Consider the following 27441-nt stretch of genomic DNA (forward strand, 5'->3'; position numbering starts at 1 on the left):
CCTGTGAAAACAAGGACTGATCACGGTCTCCTTCAAGATATCCTTCTTTTGGTCAAGCTATAAATAATATAGGTAATCTCTACTTCTGTACCTAACCGTTAAAAAAAAAGAAAAGAGCAGCAGAAGGATTCAGACATTATTTCTATTACGTACACATATATATATTAAAAGAAAATAAGAACTTTTTTATCTTAAAAGTTTAGTCCCCAGCTTCATTTCATGTACTGTAATAGTGCTGGGGAAAGCTGATTTGATTGCTCTATCACACTAATAAAAGCTAAGATTCGTGTAAGGGAAAAACAGGGAATAAAGTATATTCCATATTGACATCGCTGCTGATGGCATTACTGGCTTTTGTTTTGCTAAGTTTACTTCCTATTAAAGCTGATGATAAAAGCAGCTGTGTGGACTCATAAGCACCTCTATCTACAGCTCTTCATGGACTCATTAAAAATATCTGTTTCGTATAGTCTTATAGTCTAGGACAGATTTAATTTTATTCTGTCTTTCACTAGGCATAAATAAAAACCTGTCATTCCAACCATTGCGTTGTTTTCCTTTTTCTCTACCTATCATCCACTGGATGTGACACAATCCTGTAATTCCTATTGTTCTGTTGTTTTCCTTTTCTTTGCTTTTTTTGTTTTGATGAAGCCACTAATGTTTTGTCCATTGTCAGGGTCTAGTTGCTTGAAACAAAGCAGACTTTTTTACTTCCAAGCATAATTATACAGGACAGAAATGGCTAGACCTTATTATTGCCCTTTTTTTCAAACCTGTGATGATAAACTGATAATTCATAAGGAGCGTCCATGCACCACAGATAAAATTCTTCAGATTTTAGGAAGGTGTTTAAAAACCAAGTGCAGTTCTAATGGGTGATGCCCAATCATTGTGTATCTGTTCTCTGCCAAACTGATGCTCATCTGTGCTGTTCTGTTTGACCATTTTAAGGTATTTGCTTGTCATTCTCCCATAGCTCTCTCCTCATCTGAAATACCTCTGGGACATTCAGAAGAAGTGCCCTATGGAGCAATGCCATGCTACTTGGTTGTGATTTTGGAGCCTACAGGATGTCAGATTAACAAATTCTCCTGACTTTTCTCATGGGGTCCCATAATTCATCTGTTTTGTCAGCACTATTTTTGAACTGCTGTCAGGTGGCACTGAGGATATATTGGGTCAGCTCACATTGGGTCCTGGGAGCATGCCTCTCATTAATACAAATAGGATGTCTCTTACATGTTTGAAGTCTTATGGATTAATGGAAAAAAGTCAGCAGCTTCCAGTGACTGCAGTAATACCCACGACGATGGTGAGCAATACCAGGAGAATAAAATTAAAGGGCCCAGTTCCAGTGTGATGTACCCTATTCAGAGTCTTTGGGATTGCTCTAGTAAATCATCCTTCTCCTCTTTTTCCTTCAAGGCTCTCTGCTGAACCACATCATTATTTCCCTGAATCTCCTTCTCTTTCTATAAGGTTTCCTTTACAAACTTGCCCAGTGTAAGACTTCTGAGTATGTTGACCATGGAGATGGAGGTAAGGTGGTAAGGAAAAGGACAATAATAGCATGCTCTTAGCCTCCTTGTCACCAGTAATAAAATACTGCTTTCTCCATGGTTTTAAATGGTATTTCCACCCTCTCTTCTAAACTTGAGCTTCTTTTGGCAGATTTCTGACTTATCTTTCCATGTATAATGACTCAATATAGTGCTGGAGAGTATTAAATTGATTGGTTGAAAATTAATGGAGTAAGCAGGAATGATGGAGAATAATTACTTGAGCATTGTGGCTTTTGATACGTTGGCAGTCTGAGGGGGCAGTAACATAAAGCACATTAGTAATTGTAAATGCCCGATGCAGTTTGTCCTTATTAGAGAACTTCAGTGAACCCGCAGAAGAGAGAGAAGGGTCTTGTTCAAAACATGAAGCAGCAGGCATAGAGGAAGACGCATCCCTCTGCTATTTAGCAAGGTAGTGTCTTGCTACCTAGGCTGCAAATTGGAAAGAAACAACAAATATTCAAGAAGCTGTATATATGAGAGGCCACAGAAAGGCTTCTATGCCTTATAATCTTATGATGCTCATGCAAACCAGAACCCTGCCTTTACCTTGAATCACATCACATTGCAGCCACTGTGACTCAATTTAAACCTCGTATAGCTGTCCTGTTTCTGTATGTACTGTTCCATTCAATTTGATTCATCTCCTGTAGTGCCAACATCTTGAGCAGGGCACTGAAGGAAGAGCAAGCAATTTGGAAGTGAAGGCATGGGCCAGCTCAGTGGCTGATTGTTGTGGGATTTAGAATTCAAGGAAATAAAGCTCTTAAGACTTCATGTCTCTAGTACAGATGCCTACTGAACATATTATAGGAGGCAGGTGTTTAATAGCCATTTGGTGAAATGATGGGTAGAATGTTTCAGAAAACAGTTATTTTCAGTAGATATTACTTGTGATGCTAATCCACATCCTCCTAATTTTCAGACTTTTTTGCAGATGACATTTTTAGCAATGCTGTCAGCTTCTATGCATGGAGTGCTTTTGCCATTACTGCATTTCACGTGCTACGAGTCTTAGATGCTTATAGAAATATCCCTGTTTAGAAACAAGTTATATATGCCAGCAGTCTTTGACATGGTATGTTTGGAACTAGTTGCAGTTGCTGGAAGCTTGTCTGCTTTATGGACAAGCTTGTTTGCTTTATAATAGGACCTAGAGTAGGTCCTTTGATTACACCTACCCTAGAAACAGATCTCCCCTTCACTTCATCTGACAATATTTTGCAGATGCCTTTTTTTTTGCTAGCTGGCAGCCAAAAGTACAGGTGTTCTGCAGAAATCCAAATAGCTGTACCCTGAAGAACGGTGGGTATAATGCAAGTGAATATGAAAATGTCATCTGATGGTGAAAAGGCGTTCTTCTGAGTGTCTCACAGTTTGTAAGTGAAAAAAACTGACTCAAAGGACAACATGACTTCAGAGTAGGGCACACAGATACATAGGCAGGTTCATTCAACTTTGAAACAATGCACTGCAGAAAAGATCAAGCTTCCAGAAATCCTATTTGAAAAAATAAGTCAATATATAGAGGTACAAAACAACTGAAGTTTGGATTATCGAGAGTAACATCCTGTATAGACAAGGCCTAAAAATAAATTGTAAAGGGTTTTTCCTCCTGGACTTGTGTTATTACACAGAGTTTCATTACCAGGATTCAAAGTTATTGAGGCAGTCTGCTGTGAACTTTGCTTCTTCATACCCTTGTTTCAAGTTTCTAGATACTTTCAAGGAAAATGGCGAACCACTATGATCTTGATTTTTAAGAACTCTTTCACATTGCTACAATGATAAACAAAAAAGACAAATGCATTTCCTCTCCACCATTTCTCAAAGCAAACCAGGAACTCAGTCCCATAGGATTTTCACTGGTAAAGCTCTCATTAAACTTTTTAGAGTTACTCCTGTAAAAAACAAAACCAAAAAAACCGAACCAACCAAACAAATACAAACCAGAGAAGTTGGCTAACAGAAAGATGTTATCTTCTGTAACAATATCAGAGATTTTTATAATTTTCCCACAATAGAAACTCTGAAACAAAACAAAACTATAAAAGCAAGTATATATTACATGTATTACTTACAGTGTATTTCTAGAACCTGCATTGCTATCTGAGGTGTAGAGTTTAGGGACTCATGATCTACTCTGCAACTTACAACTGCACCATCATCATTGCGATCTGCTAGGAAATCCAGTGTGCTGCTGACTGTGAATGTTTTACGATTTGCATCTTCTTCTTTTAAATATTTAACATCTGAAAGAAAAAATAAACAAAAAATTTTCTCTCCAACATTTTTAGGAAAAGTAGTCGAGCATTAGACAGCTAAATTATCTATCACACTTGTTGAAAAAACACGTCTTTCATATCTGTATTGATCCCTTTAAAACAAAAGTAATTAGACTGCAGTTATTCCTCAATTGGCCCCAACTGACAGAGCAGGAGATATATATTGCAAAAGAAAATTTCAAAATTGGTTATGTGATACTGCACTCAAATGGAAATTCCTTTCATTATCTCTTACACGTTTAGGTCCAAATTTGATATAAACTTTCTCTGCAGTTTGTTAGAAAAATGTGGTCTCCTCCCACTCTCACTTCCCTTAAGTAGTCACAGTGTCACTAAATATTAAATTTTCTAAGTCCATGCTTATAATCTTTTATAGTAATGCAATACATGGATATTACTGAAGCCATGTGAACTAAGAGTTGCATGCATGTACTCTCATTAATCCTTTGCTTACTTTATCCATTGCTAATTCTGTTGTTTGGCTAAAATTATGATAATTTATGAATTAAACTAAACCAAAGTATAGATATCAATGGTGATGAACAACTGTAAATAGAGCATGTCACAGTATTTACTGGACTCTACAGACAAGTCCCAAGAAGACTGGAAATAAAATTATTTCAAAGAGACCTTCCACTCACTGCTTTACATCGTGCTAAATTGGCCTACTGCTTTTGTGCAGTTTCAGTTAAAAAACTCTTTCACAGTTTTCAGCCCAGATACTAGAGTGTGGGGAGCCTACAGCTATGTTTAAATAGTATTCAACTCAGCTCAAGGTTAAGGTTCAAATTCAGAAAGTTTTGTTGTAGGACATACATGTTAGATGAGAACTGAAGATCCAAAAGACTGAGTATTTATTTTTAAAAGTTTTAATGTATTAATTGCAACATGGGATCTTCTTACACATACTTTAGAATTGTTTTACTTCATTCCCAACTAATACTTAATAATAAAAGTTATAATACTTAATGATTTTAATTTATTTCAGCAAAATAGTAAGTTTGTTATATTGATTTGTTACAAGGAAAGCTTTAAAAGACATGTATAAAAATATATATTAAATTACACTGAGATTGCATATATCCTTTGTGTCCTAAAAAAAGTGAGAGGTTTCAGTTTTACAAATTATACTAAATCCCATTAGAGAAGAAGATGACCTAAATAAAATTTCCATGAAATATCAATTTTAGAAAGCAAATCTTAAATGATTTAAGCTACATCTTTTTAGATTAAAAATACTTATGAAATCAGAAAGGTGGTCTTTTTCCTTGTCTCCAGATAGATGAAGACACCACATAATTATACTATTTCCATTTTTCCCTAAAAAATAATTATTTCTTGCATACAAGCATTTTTCTGCCTGTTCGTTGCTAAGCTTTAAGAGATTTCAATTTTTGCCATATTAATATTTAGGGATCAGTAGGTGAGAGAAATATTGACGAGGGCTAAAGCAAAGTTATTATAATCAAACAACAAATGTCTTCACTAATATTTAAAGCAAACACATGAGATTTTGTTCCCAGAGTTAGGTTTCCAAATTTAATAATAAGCACCTATATAGATAGCCTTCTGCTTATAAGTAATGTACACATCCCTTTGCTTACTGACTTCAGGCAGAGGACAGACAGCTCCTGAAAATATCAGCAACTTTAATTTCAGTGAGAGGTTGTGGATGCTTAATCCTTTCGAAAAACAAAAGCAGTTAATTTCCTAAACGGATGTTTAGAAGCCTTTCTCTAGACATCTATTGTTTGGAAGAGTTCAACTCTTAGAGTAAATTACCTTTGTAAAAAGGTTGGTGATACTATTCTATAAACTGCTGACATCCTCATCAACAGAAATACTTAGTTTGTCCACTTTATGAGCCGTATCTTCTTAGATGTTTCTTCATAGTAAAATGAAAGTGTTATTGTGATATATGCTAACCGAATGTAAAGAGCAGTGGAGATCAGGTACTGGGTATGTTACCGTATGCTAGCATTCAGAATATTTACCCAGGATTTTTACAGAATTTTTAAATATGTCTACGGTAGTCCATTCTTTAATTTATTTTCTTGCTACTCCTATCTCTCCTAAATATCCCCTTGAAAAAAGGTTAAAAAAGAAAGATCCGTACAGAGGCACTTTCTCTGGAAATCACTAGAATGAAACAGGTTGGGGCAAGACTAGATAGAAAGTAGCTTTATCGACTGGGGGTCTTGAGAACAGATTGAACATTAGTCAACAGTGTACCTTTACAGGTTTGAAAGCTAAAAAAATGACTGCCCTGCATTAATAATAGCACGGCCAGCAAGTCAAGGAAAGTGACTTCTCCTCTATTCAGCACTTGGGTGGCTGCATCTAGAGTACCAGGCCCAGTTTTGGGCTTTCCAGCACAAGAAAGATGTCAACAAACCCAAGTGGGTTCAGCTGAAAGCCATAGAGATGGTCAGTGGCTGGAGCATACAATGTACAAGGAGAGCTTAAAACAGCTGGGTTTGTTCAACCTGAGGAAGACAAGACTAAAACCAGATCAAGCTGTTGTCTTCAAGTACCTAATGCATGGTCATAGAGAAGAAAAAGTCAGAGTCCTCTCGGAGGTGTACAGCAAAAGTTGAGGGGCAATGAACACAAGTTACACCAAGGCAAATTCTGATTATGTGTCATGAAATATCTACATAAACTAAAAATTCTCCACAATAAGGGCTTTCAAATACTGAAACATCTACCCCAGACAGACTATGGAATCTCTGTCCTTGGAGATTTCCAATTGAATTGGAGACCTTTAGCAACCTGATCTAACCTTTGAACAGAAGTTATGATCTATAAGGGCCAACTCTGGGCCCACTTCTATGACTCTATCAGATAGGTGCACATATAGATATGCTCATATTAACTAATTCTAGTTTATATCTCATAAGTATAGATGTTTGATACTGAAAATAATAAATAGAAATGATAGAATGTCTATCATTCATTGTTCATTGTTCATTATCAACTATTTATAAATGCTCATATATATAATATCCATTTACAAACACTCATCTTTTAAAAAGACAGTTTTGCTGTTTTTACAAAGCAAATATAATTTTTGTTTACATTTAAAATCAAGTTCTGCGATAAAACGGCCTTGATATCTAAAAATATTTCATCTTCTTTTTAGAGATTTATAAAGACAAAATGTTCACTGTCTTCTCTGACTGCTTTGCGTATACCGAACATACACAAACAAATTCAAAAGGTCTTAATCACAAAATGAACGGATACTATCTTATTTATTTCTGAAGCCAAATTTTGCTAGGGGGAAAAAAAAAAGAAAATCCAGTTAAAAATATTCCTGAAACCGAGAATTAATTTTTTACATAATATTGTTGACATAGCATGTAACAAACTGTTGAAAAATAGATTTTTTTTTTACAAAAATGTATTTAGTTTCTCCCGTATTTTTGCTTTTAATAATCTTCTAGAAATGTCACCAGAATGCTAAACTGCAGATCACTTTGTTAATTTGGTGCATATATAAGAGACAGAACACTACAGTAAAAGGTATGGTACTCAGTGCTTCACATTCAGTCCCTCTCATTACTAACACTTACTCTATTAAACAGTATTCCTTTACCAGATGATGATTCCTTTTTTGAGTAATAGCAATGGAGCTACAATTTTAGAATGGCTTTTTCCCCTTTGGTGCAACTCTGAACTCCATGCATCATTTATATTCTTTTGCACCATGTATAATACACTGTAACACAATCGGATTTACTGGTGCTAGACAGACGAACTCCTAACCTTTAATGTCAGATGCATTAGCATATAATTTCATATCTATTTTCTCAGATTTATCATTTCACCTTTTACAGTGCACAAAGCTAATGTAACTTCTGCTGATGCCACTGCAAACTGGTTAGGTTATTTTATTTCTAACCTTTGTGAAATGGCAATGTGCTTTTCAGAAGACCTAGAAAACTAAACTGAAATGAATGTGCTCAGTACTTTCCTCTCTTTTTTGTTTTTTTTTGCCTTTACTGTTCTTTCTCACACATCTTCTTTGTTCATTCCCCATCCACTTTTTTTAAAAAAGCATCCCTTTAGGAACTGTTGAGAAAAGGAAATTAATTAAAGAGTCAAATCACCAGATTGCTTGCTTGGCTTCAATTACATGTCAGCTGAAAGAAAGGCAAAGTTATTACACCAGATTTTAAAACATAATTTTTAAAATAACATATTTTCAGATGTGTTGCCTTGCTGTTAGGCCAACTGTAACAGTGGTTCTTTTAAAGTATTGACATTGCTCAGAGTGATTTTCCATCTTTACATGTCTTGAATATACATATTCATCCTGTCATCTTTTCTGGATGACAGAATCTATGCTGTGCCATATGTGTTAGCTGTGCTGTTAAATTCTTCTTTTTAATTACATTTGATGAGGCGCTACTTTTCTTTCAGCAATCTCTTCAGATTTCCCAGTGGCTGAAAAGAACAATATTCTGTTTTCTCATTTTCCATCCTTGTTACAAGAGTTCAAACACATTTCAAATGATTCCAGCCTAAAATTCCTCTCTCCAACGCTATTCTGATTTTCATCAGAAAACTAAAGATGCTTCTAGAATGGACTGGGTTCTTTGGACAATCAACTGCAATCTCCTCTATTTATCAATTTTATATCACAGCTCTGGTTGTGTACATTGAACTGTGGTAGAGAATAGTAAGGGAAGATTAATGGATTCTGTAATTAATGCTGTAACTTTGCTTGAGGCAGTTTATTGAGCTAACAAAATCCACAATGTCAGACAAATATGAGACAAAGCAGATAAAAATTGTTTGGTGTTTTTTTTTTTTTTAAAAGCTACACAGAAAAGGTGGATTTTGAATCATTTACCGATCTGGTCTTATAGCAGAATGAATAGAGGTGACATGAATAAATACCAATACCTCGCCCTTTTTATTCATACACTCTATAATGGGCACCCCAGTTGGCTGTGTTAGATGTGACTAAGCCCTCTGTTACAGGAATCTCTCTCCACCCATTCACCAAAAAGGATTTTAAACTATCCCAGCATTTATGAGAATATGGACTAGAAAACTAAGTTTTAAGTAAAGAACATACGAAGTGAAAGAGAAGACAGAAAAGAAATAAATAGCTTTTATATGCAACTCTTCCCTATCTCACTGCATCCTCAAAGGCAAATCCTTGCTTTCAGCTTCGGTTTTAGTCACCCGATGACTTTTCAGTTACAGCAGACTTTGTCCAACTCCCCCCAGTCCCCGTGAAGTTCTCCTCATCCCCTTTGAAGCCTGTCTTCTCCCTGCTCCTCACTACACACTCTCAGCATCCTTGCCTCAGCTACAGGTTCCCAGTTTCCCGGTTCCCAGTTTCTCTCAACTGCTGCATCCTGACTCTTCCTCACCAGAGCAGACTCCGAAGCTCGTTATGGGAAGTGCAATCTCCTGTCTCCTCCAGACAGCTCTTCCTCACCTGGTCACTTTACTTAGAGGAGTGTAACATAAAACTGGCAATTGACCAAATCAGACATACGTCATATTAGAAAAGCAAAAAGAAATGAAAAGGTAAAATATCTGGGGTGAGTGGTATGGCTGTGATAACAATAATCCATAAAATGTTTCTCTATGAAGCATCACAGTTGAGTTTATTATGCTGAACAGAGTTCAGAGCAATTCAAAACATCAGTGTTTACTATCTGAAGAAAAAATAAAAAGATGGTTCTATGATCACTCCAGTAATTTACAACCAATTCCTTATCTACGTACTATCACTGATTCATTTAACGATTAAATATGAGAAACTTTACAAACATGAATTAAAAATATAATTCTAAATAATGCATAGTTTTGACCATTGGATCAAATTACATCAAAGTCCTTTTAAATACCTTTAACTTCTTTGTCGTTCTTGAACCATCTGATATCAGCTGCTGGTTTACTACCAGATGTCTTGCAAGTTAGCTGCATTCTCTCTCCCTCCATAACTGGTGAGGTAAATCCAGTAATTTGTGGCTTCTCAGGAACACCTAACAAGCAAACAAGCAAACAAGCAAAATGTCTCTGATAGTGTCAGGTGCTGCCATGAATATATGACCAACTTCAAGTTCACTTCTTCATATGCTCTGAATTCTGGAAACAGAATAATTAGTTCCTTGCCTTCTATCAAAATCGAATGTCACTGAACCCTGTTTCCTATTGCAAATAAACTGTCAATCTCCACTGTAGTTGATTCTAAAGAATTAAAGAAAACAGAAATTATCTAGTTTTCAAAGGAAAACAGATTGCATTTTAAAAACTGTCTTATCTATGTATATTCTGCATGCAGGTCTAGTCTGACTTGCTATTATAAGGTTTAAACTGGTCTGCACAGCAAGCAGGATGACAAAGTGTATTAGAAGTACAGCTGTGAAAATAAAATGTAACGGGCAACAAAAAGCTGAACTGTTCTAAGTTCAGAACAGATGTTTAAGCATGAATTATGAAGATTTTAATACAAAATCCAGGGAAAAGGGAGGATGAAAATAAATACAGCAGTTACTTTATCTTCAGAGAACACATAACTAAAAAAACAACAGGTATAATCACAATTCCATTGGCTATGGAGAATTCTTCAGCTGAATCCAAGTTTTTTAGAGGAGGTCGTATGATCATGACATACTACACACATAATATTAAATTTGGAAATAGTTGTTTTTCAATGAACCATGGAAGATTTAAAAAAAAATTACAAAGAGAATTGGGAAAAATTTGATCACTACATGTATAAATCCATTTGACTTCCACAAACACAAGAATAACTTATTTTAAAGTGATACTGATGACCGTAATTTTAAAATCTCGAAAATGTCATTGTTGTAACTTGCATCTGCAGCGCTTTGACACATTCATATTTGTGGCTAGATAAAGAGATCAGTCACAGTAACCGATCCTGTGCCCTGTATTTCACAATTTGGTTTGCTTACATCTCTTTTCCAAAATGACAGATTATGTACATAAAAACCAAGCAGCAGTACCTATCGCATAGTACATTTCTGTAATAAATTTACTCCTCTCCTTCAGGACAGAAAATGGTGTCTACTATAATATCTTGACACTTAAATCTTCTAATCCATAACAGAGCAGTCAATAAAGAGATTATTAGTACATAAAAGGATAGGTTTTTTGATTAAAAGATGTAATACATTTCAATGGAAAATATCCCCTTCTCAGATAGAAAGTGTTCCCAGAGTTTAAAATGTTACTTTGACATAGAAAATTACAAATATAAAATGAAAAAAAGACATCTTAAACCTTGCAGCTTTCTTTCTTGGAAGGCAAGTAGTTGATGTTGGGAAAATTGCATTAAATCCTCCCCTAAAATGAAGGTAAAATTAAAAGGACTGTGAAAGATCAAGTTACTTGGTTAATAAATATTGGTTAGATGGTTTTTTGTCTTTTTACCACCTTTCTATGTCTTTCTGCCATTTTAAAAGGTTGAACTGGTCTACTCATCTATTGTTTAGATCATGACATGCCTCTCTACAGAAAAGATTAACCGCAGGCAGTTGTTATTCCAGAATATTCTGCTTTGAGTGGGTATTTTTTGTCCTTAATGGCAAACTTGTGAAGATTTTTGTAGAATAGTCTCACAGGGACTGAAAGGGAGATGTATTTCATATCCTATGCACAAAACCAATTCCCTGGCTGGATTAATGTGAATATTACTGGTGCAGAGAACATCTTACATTAGTCCTATTAAATTCAACTGTCTGCCTGTCTACATATAAAAATAAAACAAAAAGAAAGAAAGAGTGAAGTTCAGGGACAGAAAAAGGAGAAAAGAATAAAACTCAATCTCTAAAATCATATAACCTCTTAGGTACGCAGGTGTGTTTCAATGAACTATAGCAATTTCAGCTGATTGGGCTACTGACATTCGTAGAATCATATAAAGCTTCGAGCAGAAACTTTATTTCCTGGGCATCTCTCGAAATCTATTGCTTTTCTATGGGTATCTATAACCTTTGGGGAAAAGAGCAGAGCATTTAGAGGATAAAGCATAAAAGAAGCAGCAAGCCCAGTGAAAATATGCACTTTATAGACAAAAAAAGAAAGCAGAATGAGCCAAGAAAATGCACAGCTAAGGAAAAATGATAAAGCTCTAAAGCCCATTTTGATTTCATGCTTTCTGATTTTCTCCCCTTTGCTCTATACAATACATTGTTAGGGGATGAACATATGCTCCTTCTTCGCACTTCTGGTGCTTGGGATGTAGAGGTTATGTCCATTTTATGGAGCACTCATGCCGTGGTATTTGTGTGCTCCCTAATTCATTATCCTGCCACAGTGCAAATAGTGAGAGGCATGTTATTTTTCAGCACAGCAATATGAAACAATAAACTTCAGGGAAACAAGATCAGACATTTACACGTATCTTCTGCCAAGCTGTAGAAAAGTTCATTCTTATCATAATTTGCCAAAGCCTGAGAAGTTTAACACTTGTTTCTTATGCTCAGCTATTTATACTTACCAAGAACGGTAAGAAAAGCCTTGGAAGTTTTGACAGGCATAGTAAATAAAGAGCAGGTGTACTGCCCTTCGTCCGACAGAGACACATCACTGACACTGATACTCAGTTCATGCCATGAAGCTCGGACCAGCTCAATTCTGTTGTCCCTCAGAGCTGAAAAACAAAAATTCATGTTATAAGGTAGGAAACAGCACACTAACAAAGCGTGGTATGTTTTACAGGAGGCTCTATGAAGTAGCCTAGTGAAATCACACCCTAGAATACAGGGATATGGACACAGTTGTCTTTATGCAGAGTAGTTTGTTTTCTCTACGAAATAAAGCACAAGAGTCCACCAAGTTTCCACACAGTGTAGTGAGTGACTAAGGGACTTCAGTTACCTTTGATCTTCCTCTGAAAACAACAACACTGGCTCTGATTTCTGCCCCCTAACAACTTTATTCAGTGCCTAAAATTACTCGTCCTAAAAACTTTTTTTTTTTCATGTATTTACAAACATGGGTGCATATTGAGAATCCTGTTTCATCTACTAACAAATTATATTTTCAATTAAGAAGTCTAGCGTTGTGTAGCTTGCCTACAGATTTTTTTCACGTCCATTACTACTCATATTGAACTGGAATATCAGATTTCTTGAACACTGTAAGGGTATTTCTTATTATGAATATATTGAAAGTTCCACCTCTACATGCATATATAATACATTTAAAGATTTTAGGTAATTAAGTATAGTGGCTTTACTTTTTTGTTTATGACTAAAAATCTGATCTTCTATCAGAAAATCCTTCGTGACAAAATTTTGTTTGCATGAAACCACTGAGGGAAGAGCAGCAGGGAGATTCCTTAAATTCAAAATGTCATTTTAACTAATGCTTTAAAATTTTAAATATTTTAAAGCCTACATTTAGATTAACCCACATTTTCTATGTGAAAACAGTCGAAACATTCCCAAACATTCCATTTCTCTGGAGTAAAGCTGTTTTGGGAATCTACATGTATTAATCGAGTCTTTCTGCAGCATAGAAATACTATGTATCAGAAGTAAGTAAACACCATAATTCTCCTAAGCAAACAATACAAAAGCCTATATAACTCAGAAAGTTTTGCTGTGTACCTCTAGATTCAAATGTTTGGTCTGGCAGTATTTGAATCTTCAGAGTGTCTATTTTTATAGTAAGCCTCTGATAGTCAAAAGTAAAATGGGACTATTATAATTACTGGGAGAACTATGCTTTGATTTGTGAGAAGAACCAAGATGTTCAAGTCCCTAATGCTATTCTCACTCACTTCTTTCTAAAGTTCCCAAAGGCTCTTATATTTGTTTCTCCTACCATTTATATCTTCCAACGATAAAAATGAGCTTTACTGTGGTTCTTTTGCTACTAAATCTAGATGTTTCTGCCCCATTGCAAGACTCTCCAAGTGCTGTCAATGCAGGAAGATTTACACCAAAATAAGCAGCTACAATGAAGATTCAGCAAAAATGTCACTTGAATTTGTTGTCTTCTAAGGTTACCATTCAGGTTTCTTTACAATGATTTCAAGCTGAATTTATTGGTTATTTCAGGGTAGGCCAGCTAAAGCTTGACTTAGTCTCTGCAGGGTCTGATGACTGAAAGGTGACAGCTTAAGCAGATCTAACATATAAGCATGCCATGAGCTGCTCCAAGGCACATCAAAGTGACTGTGTAATGGACACATCCCAAACACAACTGAGAAATCTTCTGGCCAGCCACAGCAAGAAATAAATAGTTATGTACTGTATAATATAAAATGCACATAATGATGGAAAATAGGTTCAACATTACAGCAAACAAGCAAGCAAAACAAAAGCCACAAAATGAAAAGCTATGTATATACCAATATGCTGACATAACAGCCAAGAAAAACAAGCTCAAGAAAACAAAAAGTACATAGAAGCAAGCTTCTACCAACCCAGAATAGCAGGCAAAGCTGATGACTGTGGCTTTACTAGCCAAAAGTCCTCACAACAGTGAAGCTGTTGCTATCTTTGAGGAAGTAGATGGAGACTCAGAATTCATTTCTCAGCATTTCAATTCTAGTCAGATGCAAACTAAGCAGACATAAGAATGGTAGTTTATTTCACATTTCTGACCTTTCAGAAAAAAATTATTTTCAAAATGACCCAGTGCTTCCAAATGTTTGATTACCACCACGCCCAGGTATATAATTCGGAGAACAGCATAGGAAATACAAAAAAAAAAAAAAAAAGAACAAAAAAACCCCTCAGCACCCCATAATTTGAAAGTGGTGATTTTTGCCTCCCCTGGATCAGAAATTATGTAAAATAAAACACAGTATACCATCTTACATCATATTTTATTTTGTTATAATTTTCAATTACTACTGCCCAATGATAAAGATTTATGTAGCTGTTGAAATAACTTTCCTATAGACGGGGCAATGTGCAGAATTTCATGCACTAAAAAGAATCATAATGAATTCCACTAGAGCACAAATGGTCTACAGATGATGCCAACAGCACACCATTTCGATCCTACTGGTAGAGAAAAAAACAACTGAAATACAAACCAACTGCATCAACTACATTCCTATGGCTCCCCTCCTTCATTTCCTCCCCACCCTTTTTTTTTAACCTTTTACACTATAAAAACCTCAGCTCAGTCAATTTTCTGGAAAACTGGTAAAAACAACCACTGATCAAGAGCTGAGATCAGACGTTCCATGTTTCAGCCTGGAGTGAATTTTTATTGAAAGAACAAAAAGAGTTTTGTAATGGAGATACCAACACAGAGCCTTTGCAAAAAATGCTGCAAATAGCACCGACATAACACTCCTTCGCAAGAAAGCTGTTTGTCAGAAGCATTTTTATAAGCGCTGAGTCTAAATGCAACTAATTATCTGTGCCATCAATTTCAAACCTAAACATCTGTAAGCTTTCCTGTGTACGCAGATTTGAGAGCAAACCAATGAGAAAACTCTACCGCTATTGCTTAGACAAGGCTGGTGCTTATGTGGAGTTATTTTCAAACTTTATTTCTACATCTATGTCTATATCTTTATCTATATCTGTTTAGAAAGACGCCAATTCCTCCTATGAAATTGATAGCTGTGATGGATGCCAGAACCGGTTTGTTTCCATCTTCTGTGTCAGGTATATTTTGCTAAAAGGGTGAAGGTTGGATCAGAGAAAAAGTGGCTGCCTAACTTGTCCAGTCCTGGCTCCCTCACCCTGGGGCAGGGAGGACCTTCTGGGAGAGGGTGACTGCTTCCTCGGACAGCAAATGGACAGTCGGCAGCACTGGAGGAGCTAGGAGTACTTCTAGCCAGCTAGCAATTTCCAGGCACGGAGACTGAGAGGAGCAGGGGTCTTGCGCACAGCAGAGAGTAAACCCTTGCCAAGCCTGGTTGATGGAGCGAAGAAGCCCGTGGAGCCTGAACAGAAGCCAGACACTGAAAGGTATCAATGGCGAGCAAAAGCTTGAAGGAGAAGACATACTCCTCAAAGAGCTGGTGGAAAGGAAGGAGATTTTTTTACAGTACTCTGTATTTTATCCCTTTCAGCAGATCTGAGCTCTACTTGTTTAAAGAGGCATCTCATCGAGTTTATTATTCTCTATTTAAAGGACATGAGCTTCAAAAGCTTTTTGATTGCTCTTTCTTTGAATTGTCCCAAACAGGGACTCCCAAACTCCAGGCTCTACCATAGTAGTTAAAATAATGTACCATAAAGTAAAATACAAAATGTTCTTTCCTATTTAATTAACAGCTGAAAACAAAAAGAAGAACGTATATGGGGACATTCTGCATGAATTTGGAGTTCGGTACACACTAATGAACAGATTTCCTACATACTGAAATGTCCAATGTCCACACATTGAAAATGCAAACGGCAGAAATAATTCCAGCTCCCCACAAAAGTTAACGGAAAACACCAGGTTTCTCTTTAAAGTGTATCACACTAAAATATAGCTGCTGTATTGTACTCCGGTGACAGTATTTATTCCTGCGCTTTTTAAGAAGGTTATACTAATAGCTCCGTTTGTATTCCACAGGTAGTTTCTGCGTACTATTTATTAGTTGTATTGTGGCAGTGACTAGACAGCCCAGGTGAGCACAGAAAAGAAAGCTTTGTCCTTAGAGACTCCACAAGCTCTGTCCTCACTTGACTTGCATGGTTTCCTAGCCTCACTCCTACCTCTTTCAGAGCCTTCTCTGGAAGCTCTTCTTTTTTTCCATTTCACTTTGTTAGAAGCTTAACAGCTTTTTGGCCTCTTCCTGGGGATTTTCACCTACATTCCTGAATCACTACCTTATCAATAGTTTGCATCCCTACATTTCTGCATGATACAGAGATGCTAGAAAAGGGTAAATAAGCAGAATATGTATTTGACTTCTGGGAAATATACCTATGCCAAAACAGTAACAAAGAATACCACCACTGACGACTCCTTCCTGGATTCTTATGTTGCAAGCATTTATAAAAAATATAAAATGCAACAAGAAATATAATTGCATAGTAAATTCCAATATGCCCTAAGTACATTATTTCACTTTTCTGTAATTCCCAAGCACATATGATGTAGTTAATTTGCAAAGTATGAAATAATTACACATAAAATACTTGTTCCTAAGCAGACACACTTCATTTATTTTACCTGTCATTCTCTTTTTCTGTGGAAAAGATTTCCTTTCAGAATGTTTTCTGACACAGAAACAAGCAACCTTGATAATTTGCATAGTTTAGATTATTATGAGTAAAAGACACAGTCATGTATTTCAGCTGCATTAATTAGCAATTGTTGAGACTGACGACCATTGCAATAAACTGGTCTCCTTGTTCACAATCACAAAAAGCTGTACTTCATTTTTTGCACAAAATAATATAATGATCATATGTAGTCATGTAGTGAAATCTTGCAATAGGAATTATATCAAAGAGAGAAAAGAAACTTAGAAATTCACACTGTCATGGAAAAAAATCCATATTTCATACTGGGCGGAAAAGGCAGTTGAACCTGTTAGGTGTAGTAGCCAGAGAGCAGCATCTCTAATCTTATTTCTCTAAAATGACTACATCTTACTACTATTTGGTGTCATATATTTGAAGAATGGGTAAAAAACAAACAACAAAAAATCAAAATCCTCCAGAGTAATTTGCAGATGTTTTGACAATACTAACTTGACATATGCTGCTATCCTGGGATTCACTCAACAACATTTTCTGCCTTATGTTAGGGTTGTTCCCTCTGTCATAGGAATAATGTAACCATTAGTTGGAACCAGAAAGATTTCTGATACTCTACAGGTCATGCTAAACTCCCAGAAATTTAATACTTATGAAACTGAAACAATCCCTCTGATTTTCAGATTCCAACTTTCTGAATGCAGTACCATCATCAAATCTGAAATAGATTTGAAAAGATTTATATTTTGTTTCTGGATATACTTAGATATACTTTAGATGGCCTATTGCTTTGGTCCTAATGAATTCAATATACCAAGATGCCTATAGGGATGATCTACAGCATTCGCCAATTAGTTGTGCATCAAAATCTGTCAGGCCACAGCCCAGCACCACCAGAAGGGAAAGAAAAAAAGAGACAGGAGGGAAGTAAATGGGAAAAAAATCAAACTATTATTGTTATTCTGTGTCTAGTTTTTTCAGCCTTCATACTCCTTTTCAAAACATTTCAATTTCCTTTAAAAAAATCATGTACTCGTTAGTCTGCTGCTGTATTAACAGTTTGCCCATTTCCAATTGATACGCAGCTATTCTAGTGATGCCTTACCTATCTAGTAGGTACTTGCATGGTATCTGAACTCCTAATATTTTAAGATTTCTCAATTATTTGTATGCGGAAAGAAAATTCTTTTTCTTCCTCTTTCATTTCCAGTCATGCAATTTGATTACTTTCATAGAAGGAGGGATCAAGGCTAGGGTGGCTCTGTGATGTTTAGAAATCACGTTTTCTATTTCTATTTTTGCATGTGGTGAGGCCATTTTTACCTCTCACTGGAAATGAACTCCATAGCAATGCTTCTGTGAAACTATCACTTTTGCTCTTGTTACTAGGTGGTCATGATTCCAACAGAGTCCAAAGGTCAGAAAGATAGATGATCTCTTAATTAGTCTAGAGTCATGACAGATTTCAGTACTGGGACAGAAATGTTGAAATTGAGTCTACTTTCACAGCTAATGCTAATGTAGAGAGAAAAGCACCTGGTAATACATTAGAAGTTTCTATACAACCTGTTAGATTGGCTGATGTATGTACCATTGAAGTCCTTTAAAGGTGACATCATTTCTAAGTAAACTTAGTGGAAATAACAACAACTGAAGGTGACAATGCTGTGGACAGATCTTTGGCTAATTGGCTGTGGAACAGTATTCTGGCCAGTTTGCAAATACATGATGATTTTTTTCCCGATTAGGAAAGTGATTAGTAACACAGATGAGTTCAGAAAGACATTCCAAACAGCGTTGCTCACAGTTTTGTGTCACTCAGATGCTGTGGATACTTCAACTTCACCGAATTTTCCAACCCATTCGTGTACTTACTGAATAAATTCAGGGCATAACTGAGTTTCATAGGAGTGCTAAGTAAGGTTTTTGAAATGGAAGAACAACATAACAATCCTTGGACATTAGTTTTACTTTCATTCCAATGCATTTCTATTTCTCTTTGAACCCTTCTAAAGTACTTGGTAATCAAAAGGAAGAAATAACGAGTCAACAGGAATACACTACTTCTACCTCTAATCACCCGGTCATTTTCTACTTCATACTCTGGCTTGCAATCTAATAAGAAAAGACTAGATTGTTTTCACCTGAGAAATACTGCTGAAATATTTGATTAGCTTATTTAGAGAACAATGTTCAACAGCAAGCTGATTTCTCCCTTTTATATTTTTCAGATTTTTTGCACGTTGGATATTGCATACGTTAAGGAGTACAGCAAACTCCCTTCATTAGAAGAGGTGCTGACAGTCTCACTAACAGAGGCATCTTCTCTGTTCTTGCTTACTGCCTTGAAAAGGCCAAAGAACTGGGGACCCAGAACCTGTCCGTACAACATTATATATTATTTATCAGGGCGGGCTATATTTAAAGAACAGCCTTAGATGCTCATGAGGAAAAGCCAAAGAGCACGGTAATTTCTTGAGTGAAATGACAACAATTCTCCGTTTCCTGCAATCTGGATAAAATGAAAACAGTTTAAGGTGACTTACAACGACTTACGATCTTGAACACGTCTGCTAGGTAAGGTTTCTCCAGCTGTTGCCAACTGACAAAAGAAGGCCAGGATGATTATATGCCCTTCATGAATGGAATAAAGACGGTAAAACCTTCCTGCATTGCCAGATTTTCTGCACTGAGCTACATTTTCTCTCACAATAATTTTCTGGATTCTCTTCAGTTTCTCTCTTTCAGAGCATTCAAGAAACATGGCAATATGCAAAAAAGAGAAGAACAACTTGCCTTCTAGGGTGTTTATAATGCCTATTTCTGGTATTAAAGAGACACTGCACTTATATTCTGCTTGTCTTTTGAGAATCATAAGGATGACATTTATTGTCTTAGAAGGTCTGAGGGCTGCCTCACTTTCACGTAAGAAATTTAAGTCTCAAATCCCTCCAAAACATACAAGTTTTGAACTATAAAGATGCTTTGTTGTTCTATTGTGTTGGAGTAATGTTTAACTGTACCTCTAAAAAATAAAACAAAAATCACATTAGTCAGGATGAAATGTTGTCTTACAAGGTCTGCTCATCTGCTTTCTTCTACAATGGGGAATTACAAGATTTCCTATTATACTAATGCAACTGGACATGTGCCACAGCACGGTAGCCTAGAAAATCTTTAAAAATCATACTTCTCAAATATGCAGCTGCAGAAATTAAAATTGCAAAATGATCTGGCAAGGTTAGAGATGGATGGAATTAAAATAAATGAGATTCAATAGATAACAGTAATTGGTAGAAAAGATAATCTTATATATCAAGTTGGAGACCGATATTTTGAAAGCAGTAATGCAGGAAAGAAGCCCTGAGGATTACAGAGGAAATTATTTAACTATATGTTCAAATGCAGCACCACAATAAAAAGATGAATCCTATTCTGGGTTGTACTGATCCTGGCAATTATGGTAAAAGGAAAAAATAATGCTGCAATATTCTAAAACTGCATATATCATACTGTGTCATATATTGTAAATTACAAATAGAAACAAGCTCTCAGTTGGGAAGGTAATTTCTGAAGGTTTACCAATGGAATACTACTGCAAAAGTAATACTACGAAAATGAAAATAATACAATGGAAGGCTGTAATAACAGCCCACACCTACCTAAGAAAATACTAATAGAAGTTAGAATTTTTTTTTTTTTCCTATAATTTTGAGGGTAATACTGAAAATACAAAATAGTATGTTTCAGGCTAAATGAGAGTTCATTGTAAGTGAGAAACATTAGATAATGACATTATTGAAGCAGAAGGGATAAATAAATACTAATCCTCTTGCTAACTAAAACAAAGGTACACAGATTTCCAAGTTTGTTCTTCTGTGAAGACCAGACCAGGTAATTTTTCCTCATGCTACTGATGTTGATACTAATCATTGTGTTAAAATTACTTAAATGACTGCTAACCAAGGCAGAGTTAAGCTTGTTTAGGTATTAAAAACTGTCTAGCCAAACAGCACAGAGCTCTATCAAGACAGTTTCCGTATTTTAAAGAACATCAGTTACAGTATATTCACTTTTTCTTCAAGAGACTGCCCTGTACAGTCACTGGTGGTGACCTTCATGCACTGGCTTTAGTCAGCTTTGGATGCAAGGAATTGTAGGGAACATAGAACAACTTGGCCAAATTTTACACTCTTAGCACCGCTGGAGATCCAGTTTCTCCTCAAACCTGCCCATGTGCAATATGCTTTTCATATATGTCTGCAGCTAACCATGTCTTAAGGAAACTGCAGAACTGAATTATACCTGTATTTCTCTAGCCTTGTAGATGGTGACATTACAGTTCTGCACATTCACTCGCTAAACTTAATGATCCTGTCATACTGAAGAAGTTTTTAGTGGCACGAATGAGTAATACTCATGGTAGAGTCACGTTTATGATATTGCTTCATGTTTCTTGGAAAGTCAGAGTCTTCTAATTTCTAAAGAGTGCAGGCCTGTTCAAACATACTCTCTCAGCAGAATTTGGAGAGACTTTCTCACTTATTAATGATCTAAGAGAGATCTCTCTCTAAGAACAGCTATAAGATGCCCCCGTTCTTTCTGCACTTCTTGATCATTCATGTAGATACATAAATTAACATCGTTCTTCCTGTAGCAGATGGCTACATTGGCTAGCCATGCAGTAGGAATACTCATTCGTCCTAACTACATTAAGAAGTCAGACTCCCTAAACTGCTGCAGTCAGTGGAGCAAGATAGCTTCCTCCAGAGGCCAATTAAGAACAGGTCACTGCCTTGAAAATATTGCAGAACCTGAACAAAACAGCAAAGAAATCATCAACAATTGATGAGTGTATCTGCAATCAATCTAGCAATTGATTCCAGTACCAATGTAGAGTCAAATACTAATGTATATGTCAATACTGAAGATACCAGTGGTGTTAGTGATGACTCGCAGATCTCACTATTGTGGGAATTGAAATATGGAAGAAAGTATCAGGAGAGATCTGAGATGAGTCTGGTGCAATTCCGGAGAGGGTTCTCAGAAAGCCCTTTGGTGGTTTTAACATCTTTTATGATAAAGCCCTTTAAGGTTTTATGATGTCTCTCATCTAGCCTAGCAGCAGACAATCTGCCTCTGAACAAGTACAGAGATGTTTCCTCTTTTGTGGGATTTGTCTTAGTTTTCCAGATGCAGATGTGCTGTGAAGGAAACCTAGTGAGAAATGATGATGGAAACAGATAATTAAGGGATTGCAGCATCTCTCATACAAGGAGAGGCTGAGAAACTTGGGATTGTTTAGCATGAAGAAGCAGTAAATCATGAACTTAATCCAAATTCAAAAGAAAAATTTGGCAGCAGAACCTTCTAGACCTCTAATTTTCTGAGGAAACCTGCTCTAACTGGACATAGTTGGAGAAGAAAATTGGACTAGGTGACCTCCAGAGGTCCTTTCCAATGTGAAACATTCTGTGATCTTGTGATTTTAGATGTTTTTGGGGTAAAGAATCTGCATATCACAAAATTCAGGAATGTGACCAATCCTGAAACACCAATAAAAACCTTTGGTGGTTATTCACAAAGATTAATCTTTAGCTTTTCCTAAGCGATTTTCTCCCTCATGGAGGCTTTGGATACGAGTCCCTCAGAAGAGGCTGCCTGTCTTTCCCCTTTATAGTCAATGAAGAAAAAAAGGAGAGAGAAAGAGAAAAATTAGCTTTTCTAGGCTACACCTAGTTTGTGCAAATACACTTCTTGTGCAGCTATATTCCAAGAACGTGGTGACCTCACAAGTGGAGCAATACAGTATTTGGAGTCCAGGCTGGTGACCAGACGTATTCACCAAGTATTGCGGAATGTCATTTGGAAAAATAAAACAAATATTTGACATACAACGGCATACTAAGTACTGATAGCTGCACTGAATAAAAACTCTACTATGAATAAATGCATTATTCAACAAACGGTAGATACTGACCATAACAGACGCGTGGAATCATGCTACCATTGGTAGCATTTATCCCCAATATCTAACATTTTCAGAGCCATTCACATACACCTGATATATTTGAGTATACCAGAAGAAACTTGTCCATGCTTAACATATATGTCTAGACAAAAAAACAGCTGAGTGCATCCTGGCTTTTTCATTTGAACATTTATTGCAGGCATTTTCTTTTTTAAGAGTTGGGGAAAAATATTCTTCTGGTTGTTTCTTTCTGCAGTTCAAATTGTAGCAGTAGGTAAAGGATTGAAGACATTAATTTGAAAAGCAAATATAAGAGTAACTACCATTTACAGCGACTTAGCTAGAGAATGCTACTTACCCTTCACACTTGCAACAGATGATTAATAATATTTGTTCTCATACTGCACTTTTCTTAACTATATAGTCTGAAGACTCACCAAGAAACCGCCATAACTAACCTGTCTTCAGTTTATTACTTTTGAAAGATAGATTTGTATATCATGATTGTCATACGAAAGGAAGCATTGAATATTTAAAAATCGCAAGGAGTTGTTCCAATGCTGACTGCTTTTTGTAGCTATTTTTAAAAGACTGTAAATCACTTAAGTATTGGAGATACAGTCTAAGAAGAATTTCTGAATTTACTGTCTACTACTGAATTGTATATAATGGCTCAAGAGTGACTCTCAATTCTGCTTCACAAGCTGGTTGAGACATGGCACAAGCAAAGGAGGTATTTGGCCTTCAGGGCAGTGAATGTTACTATACTCTTTCTTGGGCTTGTCGACAAAGTGCCCGTCAAAGGACATTAATTGCACATTTGGATGATAATATGTTCACAGGATCAGATGTAATAAAGAGTGCTGCAGTAACAATCTGCAACACTGGATACATGAATGTTTTTGGTATCTAAGTTATAATATCCCATTTTTAATTATACTGTGTCCTTGATTCCTCCTTTTCTCTCCTCTTTTCACTTCAGAGCTGATTCACTTAACCCCTTTTTACCTAGCATTCAACCACTTTTTCCTCTTCTCCAGGCACAAAATTTAAGACCTCTATTTTAAAAAGTATTTAGAAAAATAAACCTGTTGTCTATACACCTGAATCTCAACAGTTCTGGAAAAATTCCACATATCAAATCCACTTCCTCTGGTACACAATGATATTTTAACACTACCACTTTCAATAAAAGTGTTTTTTCTTCTGTTTTCCATTTTGCTTGCAAACTCTGTTTGCCAAGTTTGATGCTTTTCTCAGATCCTCTTCTCGCCCTTCTTTAATCAGGGTGTTTCCAAATTCTTCAACCAAAACTTACTAAATTAAATTTTACATTTAATTTCTTTCCCCTATAACAGCATTTAGTATACTTAATATATGCTTATCTTCTAACAGGCAATATTTGCCCTGCCTCACTGATCCTATCCTTTCCTCATTCTTTATTCCTCTTACTCTTCATCTTCCTTCCTTCTTTTCCTTTGAAATCTTTCCTGACTGCACACCTATGTGGGTGTCGCCAATCCTTGGAATAAGCTGTCTTTGACTCCACTTGTTCCTCCATCTAGTCTCTTCCTCTTCTCACCATCAATTTTTAACTGATAAAAAACCTGGTGGCATCCTCTTAGTAACACTTTTCCCATTTCCTGTAGTAAATAATTTTGTTTCCTCTGTGTGATAAATAACTTCTCTATGAGAATGAGGCCGCTGAAAGAAATTAGAAAATAAGAATGGGCTAAACCAATTGCATATGAAATATACATTGGGAATACTGATTAGTAACTCTTTAAAAGTGAAAAGTACATAGAATTAATTTATTTCTTTATATTTCCAAATATAAACTCCAAAGTACACTTTATCTTTTCTGTAACAGAAGTGCAAACATGTAACAATTGCAAATTTAAATGACTTTACACTTATCGGCATCCTGAGCTGTATTAGGAAGAACGTTGCCAGCAGGTCCAAGGAGATAATCCTTCCCCTCTGCTCAGCACTGGTGAAGCCATACCTAAAGTACTGTGTCCAGTCCTGGGCTCACCCGTACAAGAGAGACAGGGACATACTGGAGTGAGTACAACAATGGGCCACAAAGGCAATTAAGGGACTGGAACGTCTATCCTATAAGGAGAGGCTGAGAGCGCTGGGACTGTTCACCCTGGAGAAGAGAAGGCTATGTTTATAGATACCTGATGAGGGGAGTAGAGAAGATGGAGCCAGGCACTTCTCAGTAGTGCACACTGACAGGCCAAGAAGCAATGGGCACAAACTGAAATGCAGGAAATTCAACTTAAACATAGAAAAAATATTTTACTGTGAGGGTGGTCAGACACCTGCACAAGTTGCCCAGAGAGGTTGCAGAGTCTCCATCCTTGGAGATATTCAAAACCTGTCTGGGCAAAGGCTGGGACTACCTGCTCTGGCTGACCCAGCTTGAGCAGGGCGGTTGGACTACGTGATCTCCAGAGGTTCCATCCAACCTCAGCTATTTTATGATTCTCCGTTTCATACAGCTTTTACCTGTATCATAATACTACAGAAAAATAAAACCAAAAAAAGTTTTCAAGCATTCCTCTCCTCCTTTTTGGCTTTTAAATTGTTTTCTTACAATTAACAACTGATATCCCGAATAGCGCTCTGCTGAACTGTACTGAAGACAACTGTTTGAGGACTACTCATCCATAGAGATAAGTCTTACCTGGTATTGTTAAAATGTTGACAGATTAATGTGATCTCCTCTGGAAATGAGTGTTGTTCTGAGTAAGTCCTCCCATGAACGTGTCTTTTCCCAGAACAACAAAGAATTTAAAAACCTCTGATTGCATCAGTAAGAAAGTTTCCAGTTAGAACAGAAAGAGAGGAGCTGGAGAGAAGGGAGCTTGCCAGATGTTTGCGGTGAGTATGTACGGATGAGCTCTCGCATGCTCCAGGATCATGTTCTTGGTGGTTGTGATCTGTTCTCAGCTGCTTTTGCTACTTGTAGGATACCACAAGCTTGAGTCCCCCAAGAAAACTTTTGCACCGGATTACAGCATCATGGTCAGAAATAACAACAACAACAATCACAGAGTTTTGGAAGCTCTAGCTACTTAGATCTTCAGGGTTATTGAAAAGCCCAACAAATTACCTCTGTACCGAGGGTTAATTCCCTCATTGAGAAAGAATGTTACTGCTAGCTAGAAATTTAAAATGTTTCCTCCTTAGACCAGCAATCCCATGGTGTTATCAAGATTCAGCTGGAGCCAAAGAAATCTGTTTAAGAAAATCCCTAGTAGACAAAAAAATGAGTTCTATAATCCAGTTATTAAAGGTGCAGTCATGAAGTATCTGAATATGCTTTTGAACCCTCTATGCTTGATAGACAAGAATCATACTGAATTAATTTATTTCCAAGAGGTCCATTCTGAGACTAGGAAAAAAGAAAAAATATACAGCACTTCTTAACCCTCAATTAAAAATCTGAATTAAAAAAAAAATTTTTGTAGAAAAATGCTCAGAGCTGATACTTTCTCTAGTGTTTCCTAAATTTGAAACTTTCCTTGCAGATTTAATTTTCTCTAGTTGAATCCTGGAAAGTATCACCAAACAGTGATAGATTAAAACAAAATAAAACAATCCCTCCCCCCCTCCCCCCAAAAAAAAGAAAAAAAGAAAAAGGAAAAAAAAAAGAATGATCAAACAGTTCTAGCACAGAAAACTATAATGCTATCAATTTAGGAATACCGGCAGATTTCACTTTGCAGCCAGGTGGAGGAGGGTAATCAGAGCTATATGGATTAGTACTAACTCAAAGGCACTGTAAAGTTCTGTAGGAAATCATAGGGAAGCTCCTACTGTAAAATCTAGATCATGAGCTTTACACCAATAATTAGCAGAGTCTGCAACCAGGTTAATCTCCAGGGGACTAAGACAAAATAAAATCCTTATATGCAAATCTGTCTTCGTAATTCTACCAACAGATATAAAACATTAAGTGGATTAAAGCCAAAAAAGGGGCAAAAAAAGCCTTTGTCTCCCTCAATAGAACTTTAGAGGATAAAGTTCCTTGGAGACTGCTTGAATTCAGAGAAAGGGGAAGTGGGGCAAAAGACTGTGGAACTACTTGAGGATCTGGCCCCAGTGTGTCTATCTAGATCCAAGACAGACAGCTACAGATGAGCCTAGATGAAACATTACTGACTGCGACAGACAAAGTAGGTAGGAATGATGATTACACTGCTCTGCAATGTGAATTGCTGTAGCCAAAGTGATGTCCTGAATTATTCCATGAATGTAGTTGCTGATCATCCATTTTAAAATTAAAGATATATTGTTCCCTGTGAAAATGAAATCAAAGACTCGACTGTGATCTCCCCCATTATGGAACAAATCAGATAATGTAAATCAAGTGTCATCTTGTAAGGTTATCTCCACTGGAATAAATTTGGCAGCTGAGACAGACATGTCAAAAAGCCCCTACAATACTC

At 36.4% G+C, this 27441-nt stretch overlaps 1 protein-coding gene across 5 annotated transcripts in view; it reads right to left on the minus strand.

Annotated features, from left to right (window-relative positions):
- Positions 1-27441, minus strand: part of CADM2 (cell adhesion molecule 2) — a 678107-nt gene that overhangs the window by 114575 nt on the left and 536091 nt on the right. For all 5 annotated transcript variants that reach the window (XM_075170255.1, XM_075170245.1, XM_075170266.1 and 2 more), the window contains 3 exons: positions 12342-12494; positions 9721-9858; positions 3647-3817 (listed from right to left, as the gene is read on the minus strand). In XM_075170255.1, coding sequence (XP_075026356.1) covers positions 3647-3817; positions 9721-9858; positions 12342-12494 — 462 coding nt within the window. The remainder of the gene's footprint in view (positions 1-3646; positions 3818-9720; positions 9859-12341; positions 12495-27441) is intronic.

The sequence above is a fragment of the Calonectris borealis genome, chromosome 1, assembly GCF_964195595.1.
Source record: "Calonectris borealis chromosome 1, bCalBor7.hap1.2, whole genome shotgun sequence".
Classification (NCBI taxonomy): domain Eukaryota; kingdom Metazoa; phylum Chordata; class Aves; order Procellariiformes; family Procellariidae; genus Calonectris; species Calonectris borealis.